The sequence below is a fragment of the Anser brachyrhynchus genome, assembly GCF_964034855.1.
Source record: "Anser brachyrhynchus genome assembly, chromosome: W".
NCBI classification, from domain to species: domain Eukaryota; kingdom Metazoa; phylum Chordata; class Aves; order Anseriformes; family Anatidae; genus Anser; species Anser brachyrhynchus.
Genome location: NC_137704.1, coordinates 21,438,975 through 21,461,798, shown reverse-complemented (window position 1 = coordinate 21,461,798; position 22,824 = coordinate 21,438,975). Strand labels below are relative to the sequence as shown.

The window sequence follows — 22,824 nt, the reverse complement described above, 5'->3', positions numbered from 1 at the left end:
TTAGGGTAAATTCCCATCCCGGTGTTTCCATGTCCCAGCACCCAATGCTCGTAACATAGTCTTTAATAGTCCACTGTCTCTCTCAGCTTTTCCAGAGGGTTGTGGGTGATAGGGGGTGTGATACACCCATTCAATGCCATGCCTCTTGGCCCAGAAGGTGACAAGATTGTTTTGGAAGTGACTCCCATTTTCAGACCAATTCTCTCTGATGTACTATGGTGCTACAACACTTGCCTTTCTGGGCCCAAGATAGTGTTTTGGGTGGTTTATGGGGTATGTTTCCAGCCACCCAGTAGTTGTTTCTACCTTGGCGAGTATGTACCATTTGCCTTGGAAAGTGGTCCGATATAGTCAATTTGCCAGGCCTCACCATATAAACATCCTAGCCACCTCCCCCTATTCCAGGGGGATTTTACCCTCATGGCTCGCTTCATTGCAGCACAGGTCTCACACTCATGGGTAACCTGTGTGATGGCCTCTGGTCAGGTCCACCCCTCGATCACGAGCCCATCTGTATGTGGCATACCTCCCCAGATGTCCTGATGTTTCATGGGCCCATCGAGCTACAAACAGCTCACCCTTACGTCCCCAGTCCAGGTCCACCTGAGCCACTTCAGTTTTCGAAGCTCGGTCTGCTTCTTTGTTATTCAGATGTTCTTCGATGGTATGACTCTTGGGCATGTGGGCATCTACACAATGTACCTTTACAGCTAGGCTTTCTACCCAGGCAGCAATATTTTGCCACAGGGTAGCAGCCCAGATAGGTTTACCTCTTCACTGTCAGTTGCTCTGTTTCCATTGCTGTAGCTACCCCCACGGAGCATTTGCCATCATCCATGAGTTAGTGTAGAGAGAGAGTATTGGTGCTTTTCCTCTTTTGGCTGTTTCTAGGGCCATTTGGATGGTTTTAACTTCTGCATACTGACTCGACTCACCTTCCCCTTCCATGGCCTCAACAACTTGTCGTGTGGGACTCCACACGGCAGCTTTCCATTTCCGATGGCTCCCTACCATGTGGCAGGATCCGTCAGTGAACAACACATACTGCTTTCTGTCTTCTGGCAACTCACTATATGGTGGTGCCTCTTGGGCACGAGTTACCTCTTCGATGAGTACTCTAAAATCTCTGTCTTCTGGCCAGTCCATGATCTCTTCCAGAATTCCTGGGCGGTTGGGTTTTCCCATTCAAGCCTGCTGCATAATTAACACTACCCGCTTATTCCACATAGCATCAGTTGCATGGTGTGTAGTGGGGATTTTCCCTTTGAACGTGCAATGTAACACAGGTAGCCGTGGTGCCAAGAGGAGCTGTGTTTCTGTACCAACAACTTCTGAAGCATCTCAAGCCCCCTCCTATGCTGTTAGTATTTCCTTTTCAGTTGGGGTGTAATTGGCTTCTGATCCTCGATAGCCCCGGCTCCAGAAACCCAGAGGTCGACCTTGAGTTTCTCCTGGGGTTTTCTGCCAGAGGCTCCGGGTGAGGCCATGCTCCCCAGCTGCAGTGTAAAGTACATTTTGCACAGCTGGTCCTGTATGGACAGGCTACTGCATGAGCTATTTCTTGTTTGATTTGTTCAAAGGCCTGGTTTTGTTCTGGACCCCACTCGAAATAGTTTCTCTTTCAAGTCACTCAATATAGAGGACTCACAAGCTGACTATAGCCTGGAACATGCATTCTCCAGAACCCCACAAAGCCTAGGAAAGCTTGTGTTTCTTTTTTGCTAGTTGGCAGAAACATAGCAGTTATTTTGTTGATCAAATCCATTTGAACGTGACGACGTCCATCCTGTCATTTTACCCCCAAGAACTGGATTTCCTGTGCAGGTCCCTTGACCTTACTCTGTTTAATGGCAAAACCAGCTTTCAGAAGGATTTTGACTGATTTCTTCCCTTTCTCAAAAACTTCCTCTGCAGTGTCACCCCACACAATGATGTCAACGATGTACTGCAGGTGTTCAGGAGCTTCCCCCAGTTCCAGCACAGACTGGATCAGTCCATGGCAAATGGTAGGGCTGTGTTTCCACCCCTGAGGCAGTCGATTCCAGGTGTACTGGACGCCCCGCCAAGTGAAAGCAAACTGTGGCCTGCAGTCTTCTGCCAAAGGGATGGAGAAAAATGCATTAGTGATATCAATTGTGGCATACCACTTGGCTGCCTTTGATTCGAGTTTGTATTGAAGTTCTAGCATGTCCGGCACTGCAGCACTCAGTGGTGGCGTGACTTCGTTCAGGCCACGATAGTCCACTGTTAGTCTCCACTCACCATTAGACTTTCACACTGGCCATATAGGACTTTCAAAGGGTGAGTGAGTCTTGCTGATCACTTCTTGACTCTCCATCCGATGAACCAGCTTATGGATGGGAATCAGGGAGTCTCGCTTGGTGCAATATTGCTGCTGGTGCACGGTTGTGGTAGCGATTGGCACCTGCTGTTCTTTGACCCTCAGCAATCCCACAACAGAAGGGTCCTCTGAGAGACCAGGCAGGGTAGACAGCTGCTTCATCTTCTCTGTACTTAAGGCAACTATGCCAAAAGCCCACCGGTGCCCTTTTGGATCCTTGAAGTACCCTCTCTTGAGGTAGTCTGTGCCAAGTATGCAAGGAGCCTCTGGGCTAGTCACAGGGGGATACTTTTGCCACTCACATTTCTCCAGTTAGAGTCACTTTGGCCTCCAATACAGTTAGCTGTTGGGATCCCCCTGTCACTCCAGAGATACAGATGAGTACTGCTCCTTGGTAGCCTGATGGCATTAGGGTGCGCTTTGCGCCAGTGTCCACTAGAGCTTTGTATTCCTGTGGTTCTGATGTGCTAGGACACTGGATCCACACAGTCAAATAAATCTGGATGTTCCTCTCCTCTACCTGGCCAGAGGCAGGGCCCCTCTAGGCCTTGTTGGGTTATCTGTCACTTAATTCTTGCAAATGAGAAGCAGAGGTCCCTTCATCAGGGTCAAGAGTAACATCAGCCCTTCTACTGCCTCTGGGGAACTGCCCAACAGAAACCAGAGCAGTAATTTTCCTAGGAGACCCTCTTCTTGCTGTTTTATTTCCTTGCAGTTCACTTACTCGAGCTGATCGGGTCAAGGTAGGTTCAGCATCCCACTGCCTCATATCTTCCCCGTGGTCATGCAGATAAAACCACAAGGTGCCATGTTCTGTGCATCCCAGGTACTCTCTCCCTCAAGTAGGAAAATGCTGATTCTTAATGGCTGAAATATTACTCTGTCTGGGTGAGGAGGGAGATGATTGTTCTATGAGGTGGTGGAGCCTTTGGGACAGTTTCTCCACAGCCGAGATGCAGGCCCGTAGTGGAACAGAGAGATTGTCTTCATATTTTTGAAGCTGGCAGGACAGAGTATCCACTGTCGGTCCCATCCCCTCATCCCAATTAATTGCTGCCAGCGTACTGGCATGTGATGATTGTGCACCCCGCACAAACTTACGCCACATAGATGGTGTGCACTGGACTTCATCGGGATCTTGAGGTGTCTGGGCATTGTCCAAATCACTATAAACCATCTCCAGCACAGCTAATTCCCTCAGATGCTGGAGACCTTTATCCATGGTGGTCCACTTGCCTACTTGATATACAATATTCTCCTTGTGTGGATACCTTTCTTTCAAACCTGCCAGGAGTCACCTCCAGAGGCTGAGAACCTGTGTCTCTCTCCCAATTTCTCTGTCTATGACCTTTTTTCTAGAGAGGGACCCCAGCTACTTGGCTTCCTTGCCTTCTTGTTCCTGGCTATTGGCTCCAGTGTCCCAGCATCTAAGCAGCCAAGTGAAGATGTGCTCACCTGGGTGTCGACTGAAATCCTTTCGTATATCTCGCAGTTCACTTAGGGATAGGGATTGGGTGGTTTCTGACTCATTTATGATTTCTGTCTCTTCTTCCTGCTGTTTTTGTGATGACTCTGCTTTAGAGCTGTCTGCCTTTTCCCATTCTCCCTCCTTCTTAGGAGGAGCTTCTTCACTTACTAAATGAGCTGACTTCCGTTTCCACTGTTTTCTCTTGACTATGGGGGCGACTGATACCATGGACAGTTGGTCCTCTGGGTTATCCACAGTGTGTGTTATCTGGTCATCAGATTCAGAGACCTCCTCCCTCCCTTGAAGGTGCTGGGTAGCATTAATTGCTGTTTGATAGGCAGTGTTAATTACTGTTTGATAAGCGTAGGCCAGGACCCAGCACAGTGCTGCAAGCTAGAGTTCTCCACCTTTGCCAGGATCAGGGCATCTTTCAAATATTCTGTCAGTTTTTTAGGATTTTGCACTTGTTCAGGGGTGAAGTTGAAAAGCATCGGAGGAGACACCCGTGACAGGTACCTGCCTATATCTTCCCACACACCTTGTCACCCACCACCACACTTTCTGGGTGCAGATTCCTGAGTGGTATTCTTAATTAATTGTTTAATCTTATAGACAAGAGGAAAAAAATTGTGCAGACTTAGCAATAGGAGTACATTGGTTACACATGGATATTCAAAGTACTCAAAAACTGTTGTAATTAGCCCACTGTGAAAGGAGGAGGAGGTACCATTCCTGATATTATTCATAAAATGACTTCCAGAGGAGGAAAGGAAGACAGTATAATTTTGAATATTCTCTAAAAGATAATTTCCAGGAGACCCAAATGATAATAATGCAGAACCTGAATACCAGATTAAACTCAAAGCCACTGCTTTACAGCACAGCAAATTAAAAAAAAAAAAAAAAAGAGATTTTAGCACACTCTCTGATCGGATATAGAGGAGAAGGGAGAACATGGCACGGATTACATGAGACATGATCAAACAGGAAAATATTAACAGGAAACTGAATATGGTGACTAGCAAGTAAGTGTGTTAGTCGTAAGCGTTTTAATCAATTCTGCTGTTATCTCAACCCTTCGAGCCCCACGTTGGGCGCCAAAAAGGACTGTGGTGGTTTTACCTTGCTAGGCAGCTGAATTCAACCACAACCGCTTTCTCACTCCCCCTCCTCAGAAGAGGAGGGGAAGAAGAAAATAATAAAACAATTCACGGGTTGAGATAAGGAAAAATAATTATTAAGATAAAATTATTAAGGGAAAATTAAATAATTTAACTGAAGGGAAAAGGAAAGGGGAAAACAAAACAAAACAGGACAAGTGCAGAACACAGCACTGTATGGGCTGCTGCAGGAAAAGTTAACTCCATCCCAGCCAGACCCAGTGCAAGTGCTGAGGAAACTTCAAGAGTGAGATGCAACAGGTATGGACGGAAGGAATATGTTCCATGATAGTCCCCTTGGCAACATAACCTACTTTTCTGGTTTTGGCTGGGATAGAGTTAATTTTCCTCCTAGTAGCTGGTATGGTGCTTTGTTTTAGACTTAGGATGAGGATAATGTTGATAAGACACTGACATTTTAGTTGTTGCAGAGCAGTGCTTCCGCAAGTCAAGGACTTTTCAGCTTCTCATACCGCCCTGCTACTGAGCACGCTGGGTGTGTAAAAGGAGCTGAAAGGGGACAGACCCAGGACAGCTGACCCAAAGTGGCCAAAGGGATATTCCATACCATCTGACATCATGCTGAACAATTAACATGCGGTGGGTGGCTGGAGTGGAGGAGTGACTGCTGCTTGGGGACAGGCTGGGCATCGGTCAGTGGGTGGTGAGCAATTGCATTGTGCATCACTTACATTATACGTATTATTATTATTATTTCTCTTTATTTTCTGTCCTATTAAACTGTCTTTATCTCAACCCACAAGCTTTTACCTTCCCCCACTCAGTTCTCTCCCCCATCCCACTGCGGGAGTGGGGGGGAGGGTGAGCAAACCACTGTGTGGTGCTTGGCTGCCTGCCGGGTTAAACCACAACAGGCATTTTGGTGCCCAACATGGGCCCAAAGGGTTGAGATAACAGCAGATCTGACCAGAGCATGTTAAAACAAAATTGTTATAAGCATTAGATCGGTTTAATAGTTTCTAATCACAACAGTGATTTTTTTGATCTCAGGTCTGTTGTGATTGTTTTCCAAGTTGAATTATATAGCATATTACTTACTGTATGTGTTCCCTGTTGTGCTGTTTATCATTTCCGGGGGCTGGTTCAAGGTTATTATTTTTCTGTACTGTGTAACACTGGCATATGATATGATAAAATTACTGGTCATGAGACTAATTTGTTATTTGTAATCAGCATTGCCGCCACCTCTATACTTTGGAAACCCTATCTCAGAAACTATTAATAAATACACCATTTACCTTGGGGGGAGGTGTTTTTTCCCACTTGTTCACTCTCCCTTTCTCCTTTACCCCCTTCTTCTCCTCCAGGCTAGTTCTGATAGCTCTTCAAAACTTTGAATATCCTTGGGATGGTCAGCATGTTCCTATTGTTATGTTTCCTGAATGCCTTGCATTTTTTTAGAGGTTCAACAACTACTTAAGAATGCTAACTAGAGATCTGTCCTGAGGCAGGATAGTTATGAGTGGCAGGGAGTGTGGGAGGATATGTGCTCGAGAGAGTCCAGAGAAGGGCAACGAAGCTGGTGAGGGGTCTGGAGAACAAGTCTTACGAGGAGCGGCTGAGGGAGCTGGGATTGTTTAGCCTGGAGAAGAGGAGGCTCAGGGGAGACCTCATCGCTCTCTATAGGTACCTTAAAGGAGGCTGTAGAGAGGTGGGGATTGGTCTCTTCTCCCACGTGCCTGGTGACAGGACGAGGGGGAATGGGCTAAAGTTGTGCCAGGGGAGGTTTAGGTTGGATGTTAGGAAGAACTTCTTTACTGAAAGGGTTGTTAGGCATTGGAATGGGCTGCCCAGGGAGGTGGTTGAGTCACCATCCCTGGAGGTCTTTAAAAGACGTTTAGATGTAGCCCTTAGTGATATGGTTTAGTGGAGGACTTGTTAGTGTTAGGTCAGAGGTTGGACTAGATGATCTTGGAGGTCTCTTCCAACCTAGACGATTCTGTGATTCTGTGATTCTGTGATATGGGCAGGCACCTAGAGCAGTGGGCACCTCCAATTCTTTGGAACTTCACCCCTGAACAAGTGGAGAATCCTAACAAAACTGGCAGAATGTTTGAAAGAGGTGTGTCATCACCCTGGCAATTCCAAAGTGACACAAATCATTGTAACCTGCTGGGGTGTGGCCTATGCTTTGCGAGCTGCAGTCAATGCCAAAACAACCCCCGTGAAAGGCTCTGCGGCCACTGTCACCCATGCGACAGGCCCAGCGGCCATTCTAACCCCAGCGACAAGCCCCATGGCTGGGCCAGAGAACCAACCTCTTCCAAGATCAATAGCCCCTATATGCAAGATGAAACAACGGATGAGAAAGTCAGGTTGTTTAGAAATGAAAGGAACTCCTACTCATAAGGGAAGGAGGAAGAAGATGATGAAGAAGGCTACTCCAAAGTGGCTGGGCTATCAAAGGAACAGGAGGATGAAGAGGAAGGTTTCATAAAACAGTCAGTAACTACCCGATCCCTATAGGAGGGTGAACTAGAAGAAATATGAAAATATTTAAGCCATTGTCCAGGTGAGCACATTGTCACCTCGCTGCTTCAATGCTGGGATAACAAGGCCAATAGCCTGGAAATAGAGGGCAGGGAAACAAAGAAGCTGGGATCACTTGCTAGGGAAGGAGGCATAGACAAAGCAATAGGAAAAGGAGAACCAGTCTTCACCCTCTGGAGGTGACATCTGTCAGGCGTGAAGGAAAGGTATTCCTTCAGGGAAGATCCTGTATGTCAACCAGGCAACTGCATGAGAAAAAAAGTTGTGTTTTTGCAGTAGAATGTGTTTTTGCAGTAGAAAACTAACCTTGTGTATTCAGAAGTGGTTGTGCAGTCATCCAAAGATCCAGATGAAGTCAAGTGTACACAACCCATGTGGCAGAAGTTTGTACGGAGTGCACCATCATCATATGCCAGCTCATTGGCAGTAACGACCTGGAAAGACCAAGAGGATCCCACAGAGGATAAACTGACTAAATACCTCTGGCAGTACAAAGAAAGTCTCTCTTCTTCCTTACAGGCAGAGAAGCTTTCTCGTTAGGTCCACGAACAGAAAGAGAATATATCTTCCCCCCCACCTGTACAAAGCAGTGTTTCAGCTATCATGACCTACCATCCCTCTCTTCAAGAAAGGACATATAGTGGGTACACACCCCGTGCCACCCTGTGGTTTTACCTACGTGACCATGGAAAGGACATGAGAAAATGGGATGGAAAATCTACCTCAACCCTACAGGCATGGGTACGTGAGTTGCAAGGAAAAACAATCACAAAAGGGGGGTCTTCTGAGAAAACTTCTGCTCCAATTTCCAGGGGGCAGGCCCCCAGACACAGTAATGAATACTATGACCATAATTAGAGGGGCCCTGCCTCCAGCCAGGAATCCCCCTGGCTGGACAATCGGGTTTATTGGACTGTATGGATTAGATGGCTTGGCACGTCAGACCCACAGAAGTATAAGGCTTTAGTAGGCACCGGTGCACAGTATACCATAATGCCATCAAGCTATAAAGGGGCAGAACCCATCTGTATTTATGGGGTGATGGGGGGATCCCAGCAGTTAACCGTATTGGAGGCTGAAGTGAGTCTAACTGGGAATGAGTGGCAAAAGCACCCCATTATTGTGACTGGCCCAGTCACAATGCATCCTTGGTGTAGACTACCTCAGGAGAATGTACTTAAAAGATCCAAAAGGGGACCAGTGGGCTTTTGGCATAGCTGCCTTGGAGATGAAGGACATTTAACAGTTGTCTACCTTGCTTGGTCTCTCAGAAGACCCTTCTGTTGTGAGGTTGCTGAGGGTTGAAGAACAGCGGGTGCCAATCACTACCACAACAGTGCACCAGGAGCGATACTGCACCAAGCAATACTGCACCATTCCCATCCATAAACTGATTCGTCAACTGGAGAGCCAAGGAGTGATCAGCAAGACTCACTCACCCTTTGATAGTCCCATATGGCCAAGTGGTACGCAACAATTGATATTGCTAATGTATTTTTCTCTATCCCTCTGGCAGTAGACTGCAGGGCACAGTTTGCTTTTTGATATAACAGACGCTCCGATGAAAAACTTGCATCCCTGGGGAGGACAGTGAGGCACCTTTCTTCGTGGGTGTTAGCTATAGGATGGCTCTTTGATAAACACTATAAACCAGCCATTCCTATCCAGACAGGACTAAAGAAGATTTTTTGTAGATTCCCTTGTTGATATGGGGGCACAGATGTCAGTAATTACTAATGAAACAGCAGAGGATCTAAACATAAAGCCTGGTTGCACTAAAGTAAAATTTACAGGGATTGATGGAGTCATAAAGGAATGTCCTAAAGCAAAGATCACTTTGTGGCTCCCAGGTGAAAAGAAACTGACCCATGCTAAAGTATTGGTCAGTGCTGCTAATACCAATATTTTAGGATTCGATTTGTTGTACAGCAGAACATGGAAACTCCCTGATGAGTCATCTTGGAGTTTCACAGGATGAGGAGATGGGGAAATAGCGTGGTTTGAACTAAATCTATACATTTGTTAGAAGCATCTATACCCTTACCCCCCCACACACACACTAAAATCACTAATGTTCGGTAATATCCACTGCCAGCAGCGGCAGTTACGGGGGGGGGGGGGGGGGTTTGACGGGGTGCTGACAGAATTGGAAAAGATAGAAATCATTAGAAGGACTCATTTGCCTTATAATTTAATGGTGTGGCCAGTAAAAAAAAAAAAAAACTGATGATGGCATTTCACAGTTGATTATCGACAGTTAAATGCTAATAATGCGCCTTTAACTGCTGCAGTCCCAAACACTGCAGAAATAGTGACACTGATACAGGGAGCTGCTCATCCCTGGATGGCTGCTTTAGATGTTAAAGATGTGTTTTTCATGATTCCTCTCCTTGAGCAGGATAAAGCGAAGTTTGCTTTTACGTGGAGGGGGATCCAGGAGACTTTTAACAGGCTTCCACAAGGATATAAACATTTCCCCATGATTGCTCACAATGTTTTGGCTAAAGTCTTAGCAGAAATTCCTGTTTCACCTGACATTACAATATATCAATATATTGATTGAGGGAAAGAGACGAGAAAGTGCAAGAGACACAATGGAAAACATTCAGGAAACAATAATCAAACTGGGATTGGAAATTCCAGATTCAAAGTGTCAGGGACAAGGAAGTTAAATTCTTGGGAGTCTGCTGGATTAAAGGAGCATCTTCTCTTCCTCCAGACACTGTAGAAAAAACAGAACAGGGGCAGAGTCCCTCTAACACAAAGAAGTTACAAAAAGTTTTGTGAGCTTTAGGTTGCTGACGCAAACATATTGAAGACGATACCAAGTTGGGGGGAAATGTCAATCTGCCGGAGGGTAGGAAGGCCCTGCAGAGGGACCTGGACAGGTTGGATCGATGGGCAGAGGCCAATGGGATGAGGTTCAACATGGCTAAGTGCCAGGTCCTGCACTTTGGCCAAAACCACCCCATGCAGCGCTACAGGCTTGGTTGGGGCAGAGTGGCTCAAAAGCTGTGCAGAGGAAAAGGATCTGGGGGTGTTGGTCGATGCTTGCCTGAACATGAGCCAGCAGTGTGCCCAGGTGGCCAAGAAGGCCCATGGCATCTTGGCTTGTATCAGGAATAGTGTAACCCAGCAGGACCAGGGAGGTGATCGTCCCCCTGTACTCTGCTCTGGTGAGGCCGCACCTCGAGTACTGTGTTCAGTTTTGGGCCCCTCAGTACAAGAAGGATATTGAGGCCCTGGAACATGTCCAGAGAAGGGCTACGAAGCTGGTGAAGGGTCTGGAACACAAATCTTATGAGGAGTGGCTGAGGGAACTGGGGTTCTTTAGTCTGCAGAAGAGGAGGCTCGAGGGAAACCTTATTGCTCTCTACAACTACCTGAAAGGAAGCTGTGGGGAGCTGGAGGTCAGCCTCTTCTCCCAGGTAACTAGTGATAGGACAAGAGGGAATGGCCTCAAGTTGCCCCAGGGGAGGTTCAAGTTGGAAATTTGGAGAAATTTCTTCTCAGAAAGAGTAGTCAGGCATTGGAACGGGTTGCCCAGGAAAGTGGTGTAGTCACTGTCCCGGGGGGTGTTTAAGGAAAGGTTGGACTTCGTACTTAGGGACATGGTTTGGTGGGTGATATCAGTGGTAGGGTGATGGTTGGACCAGATGATCTTGGAGGTCTTTTCTAACCTTAAATATTCTGTGATTCTATGGAACTGATAGACTGCATGGCCAGCCCTGGGTGGAACTGATAACAAAATCATGTCCTCTGGGTGAACTTTGCTCATTTTAATCTCATTATAATGCCAAAACACACTTCCATCCAAAACACCACCTGCCTCCAGGGTATGACCACCCCTCACTGAGCATACGCTATGAATTTCTCTGAGCCTATACCTTTAAAGCAAAAGTGAGAAAATTTTATACCAATCATAACAAAGATATGTAGGACTAGAGTCACTCAAGCTCCACCTAAAAGTAAGAAAACAGTAAAAAAAAGTCTCAAGAGAGGAAGAATGTTAGGGAAGATACCACTGCAGACAAGTTGGAAGGACATCACTGACTTCTGGAATCAGTCAACGGGCTAAGCGTCTCTTCCCCCCCACAGGGATGCCTGCTGGGTGAGATTCAAACCCTCGGTTATACTGAGTGCTTCCCCAGGAAACCTAACATTCTCTATAGAGTTGTTTCATAAGTTAGCACATGTGTAGTTGGTTGTGTTTGTTATATTCTTGGTATTTGCACGTGCTTTGCAGACAGTGTATTCATCAGCAGCAATCCAAAAGAACCTGGACTCCTGTTGCTTCAATAAACTTCAATAAACTCATTAATCTACTAGACTGAAGGTGTATCGACCTATTTGCGCATCTGTGATTGTGGTACTTCAATATATTGAAAGAAGACTTATAGTGCTGAATTGGGCATCACTGATAATCTAAGCCCAGCCACCCCCATCCCCTCTGATATCTGAGAACAAGCTGGAATGCAAGGGGGTTTAGGTCCTGGCACACTTTACCCTTTAACGCAACAGTATGTATTCTAATCCAGGATTTTTAAAAACATTGAGGAGAAATGGCCCCAAAATGGAGCCCTGCAAAACCCCACTAGTGACTGGCCACCACCTAGATGTAACCCCGTTTACTATAACCCTTTGATCCTGACCCATTAGCCAATTGTTTACCCATCACAATATTATTTTTGTAGCTGTATGCTGGACTGCTGGATGTTTTGTCCAGAAGGATACTATGAGAAAATGTATTGAATGCTTTGCTGAAATCCAAACAGATCATATCAACTAGCTTCCCTTGGTCAACTAGTTGGGTAACCTTGTGTACTGGGTCTGGCTGGAATGGAGATAAATTTCCGTGCAGCAGCCCATACAGTGCTGTGCTCTGCACTTGTAGCTAGAAAAGCATTGGTATCACACCAGTGTTTTGGGTAATTTTTTGAGAGAAATTTCTTTTCTTTCTCTTTGTGCTTCCACATGGCCTTTGCTTGTTTGTTCTTTTTTCCTCTTCCTTTTCCCTTTAATTAAATTATCCTTATCTCAACCCATGAGGTTTTTTTTTGTTTTGTTCTGTTTTTCTTTCCAGCATGCTTTCTTCTCCCCCTCTTCTTCTGAGGAGGGGGAGTGAGAGAGTGGTTGTGGTGGAGCTCAGCTGCCTAGCAAGGTAAAAGCACCACATTTCTTTTTGGTGCCCAACGTAGGGCACAAAGGGTTGAGATAACAGCAGATGTGATTAAAACACTTACGAATAACACATTTGCTAGTCACCAAGTTTGGGTTGCTGTTAATATTTTTCTGTGTGATACTGCCTTATGCAATTCGTGCCATAATCTATATGCGATCGGAGAATGTGCTGAAATCTGTTTGCTTTTTTCAGTTCACTGTGATGTAAAGCACTGCCCTTGAGTTTAATCTGGTATTCAGGCCCTGCATTGTTATCATTTTTGTCTCTTGGAAATTATCTTTTAGAGAATATTCGAAATTACGCTGTCTTCTTTTCCTCCTCTGGTAGTCAGTTTATGAATGATATCAGGAATGGTACCTTCTCCTCCTTTCACAGTGGGCTAATTACAACAGTTTTTGAGTACTTTGAATGCCCAGGGGTAACCAACATAGTCCTATTGCTAGGTCTGCAGAATGTGTTTCCTTTTCTCCCTAAGGTTAAGCAATTAGTTCAGAAAACCACACAAGAATCTGCAATGAGATAGTGTGGTGGTGGGTGGCAAGGTGTGTGGGAGGATAGGGGCAGGTACCTGTCACGGCTGTCTCCTCCGATGGTTTTGAACTTGCTAAAAATCCTAAAAAACTGATAGAATGTTTGAAAGATGTATGCCCTGACCCTGGCAATGCCAGAGAACTCCAGCTTGCAGAGTTTGTACTGAGTTCTTTTGCACTGTGCTGGGGCCTGGCCTGAGCCTATCAAATGGTAATTTGCTACCCAGCACCCTCAAGGGGAGGAGGAGGTCTCTGAAACCAATGACCAGATAACACACAGTGTTATCACACTCTCTCCATCATATTTGAAAAGTCCTGGCAGTCAGGCAAAGTCCCTGGTGACTGGAAAAAGGGAAACATCACTCCCATTTTGAAAAAGGGTAGAAAAGAGGACCCAGGGAAATACAGACCGCTAGAGCCTCACCTCCTTGCCTCGAAAGATTATGGAAAAGATCCTCCTGGAAGCAATGTCAAGGCACATGCAAGACCAAGAGGTGATCCGAGACAGCCAGCATGGCTTCACCAAGGGCAAATTGTGCCTGACCAATCTGGTGGCCTTCTGTGATGGAGTAACTGCATCAGGTGACAAGGGATGACCGAGTGATGCCATCTACCTGGACTGCTGTAAGGCCTTTGACATGGTCCCACATGACATCCTGGTCTCCAAATTGGAGAGAGATGGATTTGATGGGTGGACCATTCAGTGGATAAGGAGTTGGCTTGAAGGTCACACCCAGAGAGTGGTGATCAATGGTTCTATGTCCAGGTGGAGGCCAGTGACGAATGGTGTACCTCAGGGGTCTGTCCTGGGACCAGTGCTGTTTAATGTCTTCATCAACGACACAGACAGTAGGATCCAGTGCACCCTCAGGAAATTTGCAGATGACACCAAGCTGAGTGGTATGGTTGATATGACAGAAGGAAGGGATGCCATCCAAAGGGACCTGGATAAGCTTGAGAAATGGGCCCACGTGAACCTAATGAGGTTCAACAAGTCTAAATGCAGGGTGCTGCACCTGGGCCGGGGCAATCCTGGACATGAGTACAGACTAGGATAAGAACTCATTGAGAGCAGCCCTTCAGAGAAGGACTTGAGGGTTCTGGTGGATGAAAAGCTCGACGTGAACCGGCAGTGCACGCTTTCAGCCCAGAAGACCAACTACATCCTGGGCTGCATTAAAATAGGAGTGGTCAGCAGGTCGAGGGAGGTGATTATCCCCCCTTTACTCAGCCCTTGTGAGGCTCCACTTGGAGTACTGCGTCCAGGTCTGAAACCCTCAGCACAAGAAGGATGTGGAGCTCTTAGAGGGGGTCCAGAGGAGGGCCACAAAGATGATCAGAGGGCTGGAGCACCTCTCCTACAAAGACAGGCTGAGAGAGCTGGGGCTGTTCAGCCTACAGAAAAGAAGGCTCTGGGGTAACCTCAAGGCAACTTTTCAGTACTTGAAGGGGGCTTATAAAAAGATGGAGAAAAACTCTTTGCTCAGTCCGATACTGACAGGATAAGGGGGAATGGTTTTAAACTAAAAGAGGGGAAGATTTAGATTAGAGGTTAGAAGGAAATTTTTCACTCAGAGGGTGGTGAGGCACTAGAACAGGTTGCCCAGAGAGGTTCTGGATCCTCCATCCCTGGAGGTGTTCAAGACAAGGATAGATGAGGCCCTGAGCAACCTGATCTAGTGGGTAGCATCCCTGCCTATGGCAGGGGAGTTGGAACTAGATGATCTTTGAGGACCCTTCCAACCCAGGCCATTTTATGATGATTATGATTTAAGTAGTAACCCAGGTGAGCACATTCTCACCTGGCTGCTTAGATCACAGAATCACAGAATCACAGAATCGAAGGGGTTGGAAGGGACCTCGAAAGATCATCAGGTCTAACCCCCCTGCCAAAGCAGGCTCCTTAGAGCAGGCTGCCCAGGTAGGCATCCAGACGTGCCTTGAATATCTCCAGAGAGGGAGACTCCACAACCTCCCTAGGCAGCCTGTTCCAGTGCTCCGTCACCCTCACCGTGAAGAAGTTCTTTCGCATGCTGGTGCGGAACTTCGTGTGCTCCATCTTGTGGCTGTTGCCCCTTGTCCTATCCCCACAAACCACTGAGAAGAGGTTGGCCAAATGCTGGTACATTGGGGACAATAGCCAGGAACAAGAAGGCAAGGAAGCCAAACAGTACTCTATCTGTGACAGGGGGATCCCTATAGCCATTATTGGAGGCTGAAGTGAGCCTAACTGGGAATGAGTGGCAAAAGCACCCCACTGTGACAGTCCCGGAGGCTCCGTACATCCTTGGCATAGACTACCTCAAGAGTACTTATCTCAACCCGTGAATTGTTTTTTTCTTTTCTTCTTCCCCTACTCTTCTGAGGAGGGGGAGTGAGAGAGTGGTTATGGTAGGGTTCAGCTGCCTAGCAAGGTAAAAAAACACCAAACTTCTCTTAATATATGGACATACCTTTAGTCTTAATAAGTCACCTCCAGCAATTATTCCACACATACTAAGTAAGTTTGCAGGTGATACTGAATTAATATTAGCTGTTGACTCCCTTGAGTATAGAGAGGTCTTTTGGTGAGATCGTGATAACTAGAGAGCTGGGCAATCATCAAGAATATGAAATTTAACAATAGCAAGTGCCAGAGTGTGCACTTTGGACAGTGGAACCCTTGATATACATCCATATTTGAGAGGCTGGAATATGAGTCAAGAGTGATCCCTGGCAGCCAAAAGGACCAACTGTGTCCTATAGTGCATCGGGCATAGTATTGCTAGCTGGTCGAGGGAAGTGATTGTCCCACTGTACTCTGCACTGTTGCATCCTCGCCTCAAGTACCATGTGCACTTTTGGGTGCCACGGTATAAGGATACAAAAACAAAGGAGGAATTCGAAGATGGTGAGGGGTGTAGAGGGGAAGATATTTGAGGAGTGTCTGAGGTCACTTGGTTTGTTCAGCCTAGGGTAGAAGAGACTGAGGTTATACCTAATTGAGGCCTACAGCTTTCTCATGAGGGGAAGTGGAGCGGCAGGCTCTGATCTCTTCTGGTGAGTAGCGAAAGGACCCGAGGGGATGGCATGAAGCTGCAACAGGGGAGGTTCAGGTTGGATACTGGGAAAAGGTTCTTCACTGGGAGGGTGGTCAGGCACTGGAACACGTTCCCCAGGGAAGTGGTCACAGCACTAATCCTGTCAGAGTTCAAGAAGCATTTATATAGCGCGCTCAAACATATGGTTTGATTTTTGGGTGTTCCTGAGTGGAGCCCTGAGTTGGACTTGATGATCCTTGTGGGTCCCTTTCAACTCAGGATATTCTATGATTCTATGTATCAAGCATGCATTTCAAAATATGGGTCCTTGAAATAACTGAAGTTTTTAAAAGTTAGTCGTCTTTCATTTCTCCATGCTTAAGACAATATCAGTAAATTTTAAAAAAATCACCTACAAACTGTATCTTCATGTTCATCCCTCCAAGCAAAACCCAAATAAAGATGTTTCCGAATGTTAAATTTTCATAAATTTTTACTAAGTGGAAGGGAATTCTAAAGTACTCTTTCATGGGAGTTACATTATTGGTAATTAATTTTGAAGATAGCATATGCTATCTGTCATGCTACAAGGCTAGGAATGTAATGAGAGCTGTTGTAGATAACTTTAGGAATTAAACATTCCTAGCTCTTACTTTTTTGACCATTTCAAAACTTAAAACTCACAACTGGATACAAATCTCTGTTACCAGACCTTTCCCTCTGAATAGCGTAATGTTGGGGAGAGGAATTCTACACTAGAGTGAAAGCAAAATGTAATATCTTTGCTCTCTTCTCTTAAATTGTAGCCTGTGGAGGATAGAAGGAGAGTTCGAGCAATTCTGCCATACACCAAAGTGCCAGAAACTGATGAAATAAGGTATGTTTTAATAACAGGTAGAAGCAGTTGTGAAATTTTTGTTGTGTTTATGAATATTAATGATTTTAGTATGTTTACTATGCAAATACTTTCCAATTGCATCTTAGACTTAACAATGGGATGTTAAAAGTATGATAACTTTTTTTTTCTTGCTGGATATATTAATAAGTTTTATTCTTGATATACTGTTTGTATTGCATTAAATCGCTAGAACTATGAAGCTTAGTTTAGAAGTAGAACATTACCAATTTCAAAGGCTTACATTTTTCTCAAAGTGGATAAGTTTGTGTATTAGGGAATGCTGTGTAAAAATGTCTAGTGAGGGTTTAAAATAAATTGCCTAGGCTTTTCCCTAAAATTTGCCTGCAGAAGTAACTAGTAGAAGATAAATAATTCAAGCCAAACCAATCTTGACCACCAGAAAGACAATGTGAGCACTGAATATCTAATAAAATTAAGAATAGTATATTTAGCATCTGCTAAATAAGAAAAAAGAGAGATGTCAAAAAACAACAACAACAACAAACACAACCATTTCCCTTCAGTGTTCTAGTACTCTAATGAGACCATCTTGGTTTCACAAGATGATATAACATGTTGGTTGAATTGGGTTCTTGTTAGGAATGCTGGCCTAAGATATAGGCTAAGATATACAGGCTGGGGGCTAACCTGCTGGAGTGCTGCTCTGCAGAGAGGGACCTGGGAGTCCTGGTGGACAGCAGGCTGCCCATGAGTCAGCAATGTGTCCTTGTGGCCAAGAAGGCCAACAGTATCCTGGGGTGCATTCCTAAGAGTGTTGCCAGCAGGACAAGGGAGGTGATCCTCTCCCTCTGCTCAGCCCTGTTGAGGCCACACCTGGAGTATTGTGTCCAGTTCTGGGCTCCCCAGTACAAGAGGGGCATAGAACTACTGCAGGAGGGCTACTAAGATGATTAGAGGACTGGAGCACCTGTCGTACGAGGACAGGCTGAGAGAGCTGGGCCTGTTTATCCAGGAAAAGGGAAGACTGAGGGGAGACCTCATTAATGTATATAAATATCTGAGGGGAGGGTGTTGAGAGGATGGAGCCAGTCTCTTTTCAGTTGTGCTCAGCGACAGGATGAGAGGCAATGCCTAGCGAGAGGACGAGGCAACAGGCACAGGAGGTTCCGGATGAATATGAGAGGACACTTCTTTACTGTGAGGGTGACAGAGCACTGGAACAGGTCGCCCAGAGAGGCTGTGGAGTCTCCTTCTCTGGAGATATTCAAAACCCGCCTGGATGCCATCCTGTGCAATGTGCTCAAGGTAATCTTGCTCGGCAGGGTAGGTGGACTAGATGATCTTCAGAGGTCCCTTCCAACCTTGGCCATTCTGTGATTCTGTGATTCTGTAATGTATTATACTCTTGTATTGTAATGTACTTTTGAAGATTCTATGTTTTTCAGTGCATCTTGACTTAAAATTTTAATGTTATAATTGATTTTTGAAAAGCTTGAATTATTTTAGGGTTAATTTCAACCTGTCTTCCAAGCAACAAATTAGTGTACTTTGTTATAGAACTGATGTAGTCTGGCCTTGCTGTTTATTGTTCATTATTGGGATTTAGATACATTAGTAGCTGAATTCATTCTAAATACTTTCTTTAGGCATTTTTTTTATTCTTGCTGTTGGCTTTGCGTTCAAATTAATGCCTTTTCTGTTACCCTCACAAAAGGAAGACATGCAATAGAAAATTGCTTCTAATTTTGGATTGTACTCTAGTAGTTCATAGAATCATAGAATATCCCGAGTTGGAAGGGACCCATAAGGATCATCAAGTCCAACTCCTGGCACCGCACAGGTCTGCCCAAAGTTTAGACCATGTGACTAAGTGCACAGTCCAATCTCTTCTTAAATTCAGACAGGCTTGGTGCAGTGACTACGTCCCTGGGGAGCCTGTTCCAGTGTGCGACCACCCTCTCAGTGAAGAACCTCTTCCTGATGTCCAGCCTAAACTTCCCCTGCCTCAGCTTAACGCCATTCCCGCGGGTCCTATCACTGGTGTTTACAGTGAATAGGTCACCTGCCTCTCCACTCCCCTTCGCGAGGAAGTTGTAGACTGTGATGAGGTCCCCCCCCAGCCTCCTCTTCTTCAGGCTGAACAGGCCAAGTGACCTCAGCCGCTCCTCATATGTCTTTCCCTCTAGGCCCTTCACCATCTTTGTAGCCCTCCTCTGGACACTCTCCAACAGTTTAATGTCCTTTTTCTACTGTGGTGCCCAGAACTGCACACAGTACTCGAGGTGAGGCTGCACCAGCGCAAAGTAGAGCGGGACAATCACTTCCCTCGACCGACTAGCAATGCCGTGCTTGATGCATCCCAGGATGCGGTTGGCCCTCCTGGCTGCCAGGGCACACTGCTGGCTCATATTCAACTTGCTGTCAACCACAACCCCCAGATCCCTCTCTGCGGGGCTGCTCCCCAGCGTCTCATTGCCCAGTCTGTACGTACAGCCAGGGTTGCCCCGTCCCAGGTGCAGGACCCGGCACTTGCTTTTGTTAAACTTCATGTGGTTGGTGATCGCCCAGCTCTCCAACCTGTCCAGATCTCTCTGCAAGGCCTTTCCACCCTCATCTGAGTCCACAACTCCTCCAAGCTTGGTGTCGTTGGCAAATTTGCTCAAAACACCTTCTAGTCCTACATCCAAATCATTTATAAAGACATTGAAGAGGACTGGCCCTAAAATGGAGCCTTGAGGGACCCCACTAGTGACCATCCGCCAGCCAGATGTGGCCCCATTTACCACAACCCTTTGAGTCCTGCCTGTCAGCCAATTGCACACGCATCGCATGATGTTTTTGTTTAGCTGTATGCTGGCCATTTTGTCCAGTAGGATCCTATGGGAAACCGTGTCAAAAGCTTTGCTGAAGTCCAAAAAGATCACATCAGCTGGTTTCCCTTGATCGACTAGGTGGGTGATCTTATTATAAAAAAAAAACAGATTTGTTTGGCAGGACCTACCCCTCATGAACCCATGCTGGCTGGGACCCAATGACTGCATTGTCCCCCAGGTGTGCCTCAATAACTTCAAGAATCATCTTCTCCATAATTTTAATTCTTCTAATTTTGGATTGTACTCTAGTAGTTGATTAGCTTCAGTACCTGTCCTGGTTTTGGCTAGGATAGAATTAATTTTCCTCCTAGTAGCTGGTATGGTGCTCTGTTTTGGATTTAGCATGAGAATAATGTTGATAACACACTGATGTTTTAATTGTTGCAGAGCAGTGCTTACACTAAGCCAAGGACTTGTCAGCTTCTCACACTGTCCTGCAAGTGGGCAGGCTGGGGATGCACAAGGAGCTGGGAGGGGACAGAACCAGGCCAGCTGTCCTAAACTGGCCACAGGGGTATTCCATACCATATGACGTCATGCTGAACAAGAAAACTGCGGGGAGTTGGCCCGAGGGGGGGGGTGTGCTGCTGCTTAGGGTTTGGCTGGGCATTGTTTGGTGGGTGGTGAGCAATCGCGTTGTGCATCACTTGCTATGTATATTCTTTTACTATTATTGTTGTTGTTGCTGTTATTGTTATTATTATTATTTTCCCTTCCTTCTCTGTCCTATTAAATTGTCTTTACCTCAGCGCATGAGTTTTTTTACCCTTCCCCCCCCACCTAGTTCTTTCCCCCATCCCACTGGGGATGGGGAGGAGTGAACAAACAGATGTGTGGTGCTTAGCTGCCTGCTGGGTTGACCACAAAAGTACCTTGTAGCTATTGCCTGTACCACTAATGTACCATCCATGTTGATTGAAGAGTCCTGCTGTACTCCAGTGAAAGGTTTTCATATGACCCAAGTTTGGGGTTACACTTAAGGGAATAACTTATAATCACCTTCCAAAAATGAAACTCCCTTGGATATTTTAATGCTTTGTATTTATGTCCTTATTATAGCTTTGCTTTTTTAGTATGCCATTATATATATTATAAAAACCATTATAGCATGTTTTTTTTAGTAACTATTCTGTATCCTCTTTTTAGCACTTGTACTGTTTAGATCTTTGCATGTGAAGACATATTTCATAGGCTTTTATTATAAAAAAATAGGTTTTGATAAAAAGTATTATTTTCTTAAGTTATTAAGGGAATCTTTGTTTTTACTGGTATTTAGTATTTGATCCTTCTTGATAAAATAATGCTACTATCTTTTAATATTATTTTGGTGGTGTTTGTTTTATATGTCCTTAGCCCACGTTAAATTTGACTGAATTAAAGCATCCATTAAATTCTAAACGTAAATCAAAGGATAATTATGAATCTGTTATAGCTACTAAAAGTGTGAGATGCCGTGTTTGGGATACCAATATATTAATCTTTCATGATCAGATTTCCTCAAGTTTTTGCTGAAATTATGCTCAAGAGCTCATTGTGTTAATTAAACTTTAAGTTAAAGCACAATCATAATATAAATCTTACTGTAACTCTCTCCAGTTTCCTTAAAGGAGATATGTTTATTGTCCATAATGAATTGGAAGATGGCTGGATGTGGGTTACGAACCTACGGACAGATGAACAAGGTCTTATTGTAGATGACCTGGTAGAAGAAGTTGTAAGTAATTTTATATTCAAATCTGTTAGAGAACTGAGATTTTATTTATTTATTTATTTATTTATTTATTATTTTGTATGTGTGCGACTTTAACACTGAGATAAACCCAAACCAGTGGCATTTAACTTCCCAATTTTCAGTTACATACTTTTCTCAACCTTCCATTAGTAACTGAATCTACCACTTTTAAAATAGTGTAACAAACTCTTAAGTCTAATTCAGTAGCCAAATAGAGCTTATTGACATGTTGTCCAAACAAGTTAATGTGAAAATGAATGATACTGTGAATTTACTAGGCAGTTCCCTAAACTCACCAGTCCTGATAAAGAACATGCTAGTCATTCAATTGCGTTCTTTTTGTTTGTTTGTTTGCCATGAAATATTCATAAATATATAGACTGAAATTTTGTATTGTGATATGCATTTTTAAAGGGTCAAGTGTGGGTTAAAAAGTATATTGTTGAGTTAACTATGCCTAGAACAATCTTCTGAAATAATGGGTTTTGGTTGAATTTCCACTTGGTGAATGAAGTGGAAAAACTCTTTACGCAGATATGTGAAATAAGCCATTAAGTTCAAAAATGTCTTGGACTTCTTAGTGCTGCCTATTTCTGCAGAAGGTCTTAACAAATTAAGTTCACTTTTCTAAAATCAGGTATACTGTTGTCATGCACTTAATATGTTAATTTTTCTCGTTAGGGAAGAGAAGAAGATCCACATGAAGGCAAAATGTAAGGATTTTATTTTGTTATTAAAGGCGAATCATAAAATAACTGTAAACTTTAGTTATGAGGTTGACGTTGGGGAGGCGAATCAAAGGTGTGTCGTTGGTTGTTTTTTGCGGTTTTTTGGAAGACTTTTCTTCTGTACTAGCTACTGAAGATACAAGAGTTCATGTCAATTATCTGTATATTAGTTATGCCAAATTGCAATGGTTTTTGCAATGATAAAAAAAGAGTCTGTGCAATCACTTTTACCCAGAATATGCACAGTTTAGGGTGTGGTGTTTTCTGGTTTGTGTTTTTTATTGTGGTGGTTTTACTCAGCTGGGCAGCTGAGCTCCACCACAACTGCTCTCTCATTCCTGCTTCTCAAAGGAAAGGGGGAGAGAATACAGTGAAAAGGGCTCAAGGGTTGAGATAAGGACAGGGAGATCACTCAACAGT

General features: G+C 44.8%; 1 protein-coding gene across 9 annotated transcripts in view; it reads left to right on the top strand.

Moving 5' to 3' along the window:
• Positions 1-22,824, top strand: part of LOC308184719 (ras GTPase-activating protein 1) — a 104,617-nt gene that overhangs the window by 22,125 nt on the left and 59,668 nt on the right. For 8 of the 9 annotated variants that reach the window (XR_013942887.1, XR_013942888.1, XM_080572086.1 and 5 more), the window contains exons 4-6: positions 17,019-17,089; positions 21,541-21,658; positions 22,358-22,389. Coding sequence is in view for 7 of the 9 variants with exons in the window: in XM_080572086.1 (XP_080428212.1) it covers positions 17,019-17,089; positions 21,541-21,658; positions 22,358-22,389 (221 nt within the window). In the remaining 2 variants the exon portion in view is untranslated. Of the gene's footprint in view, positions 1-6,655; positions 8,222-17,018; positions 17,090-21,540; positions 21,659-22,357; positions 22,390-22,824 lie in introns of those variants that run through there. The other variant, XM_080572088.1, reaches the window with a different exon arrangement.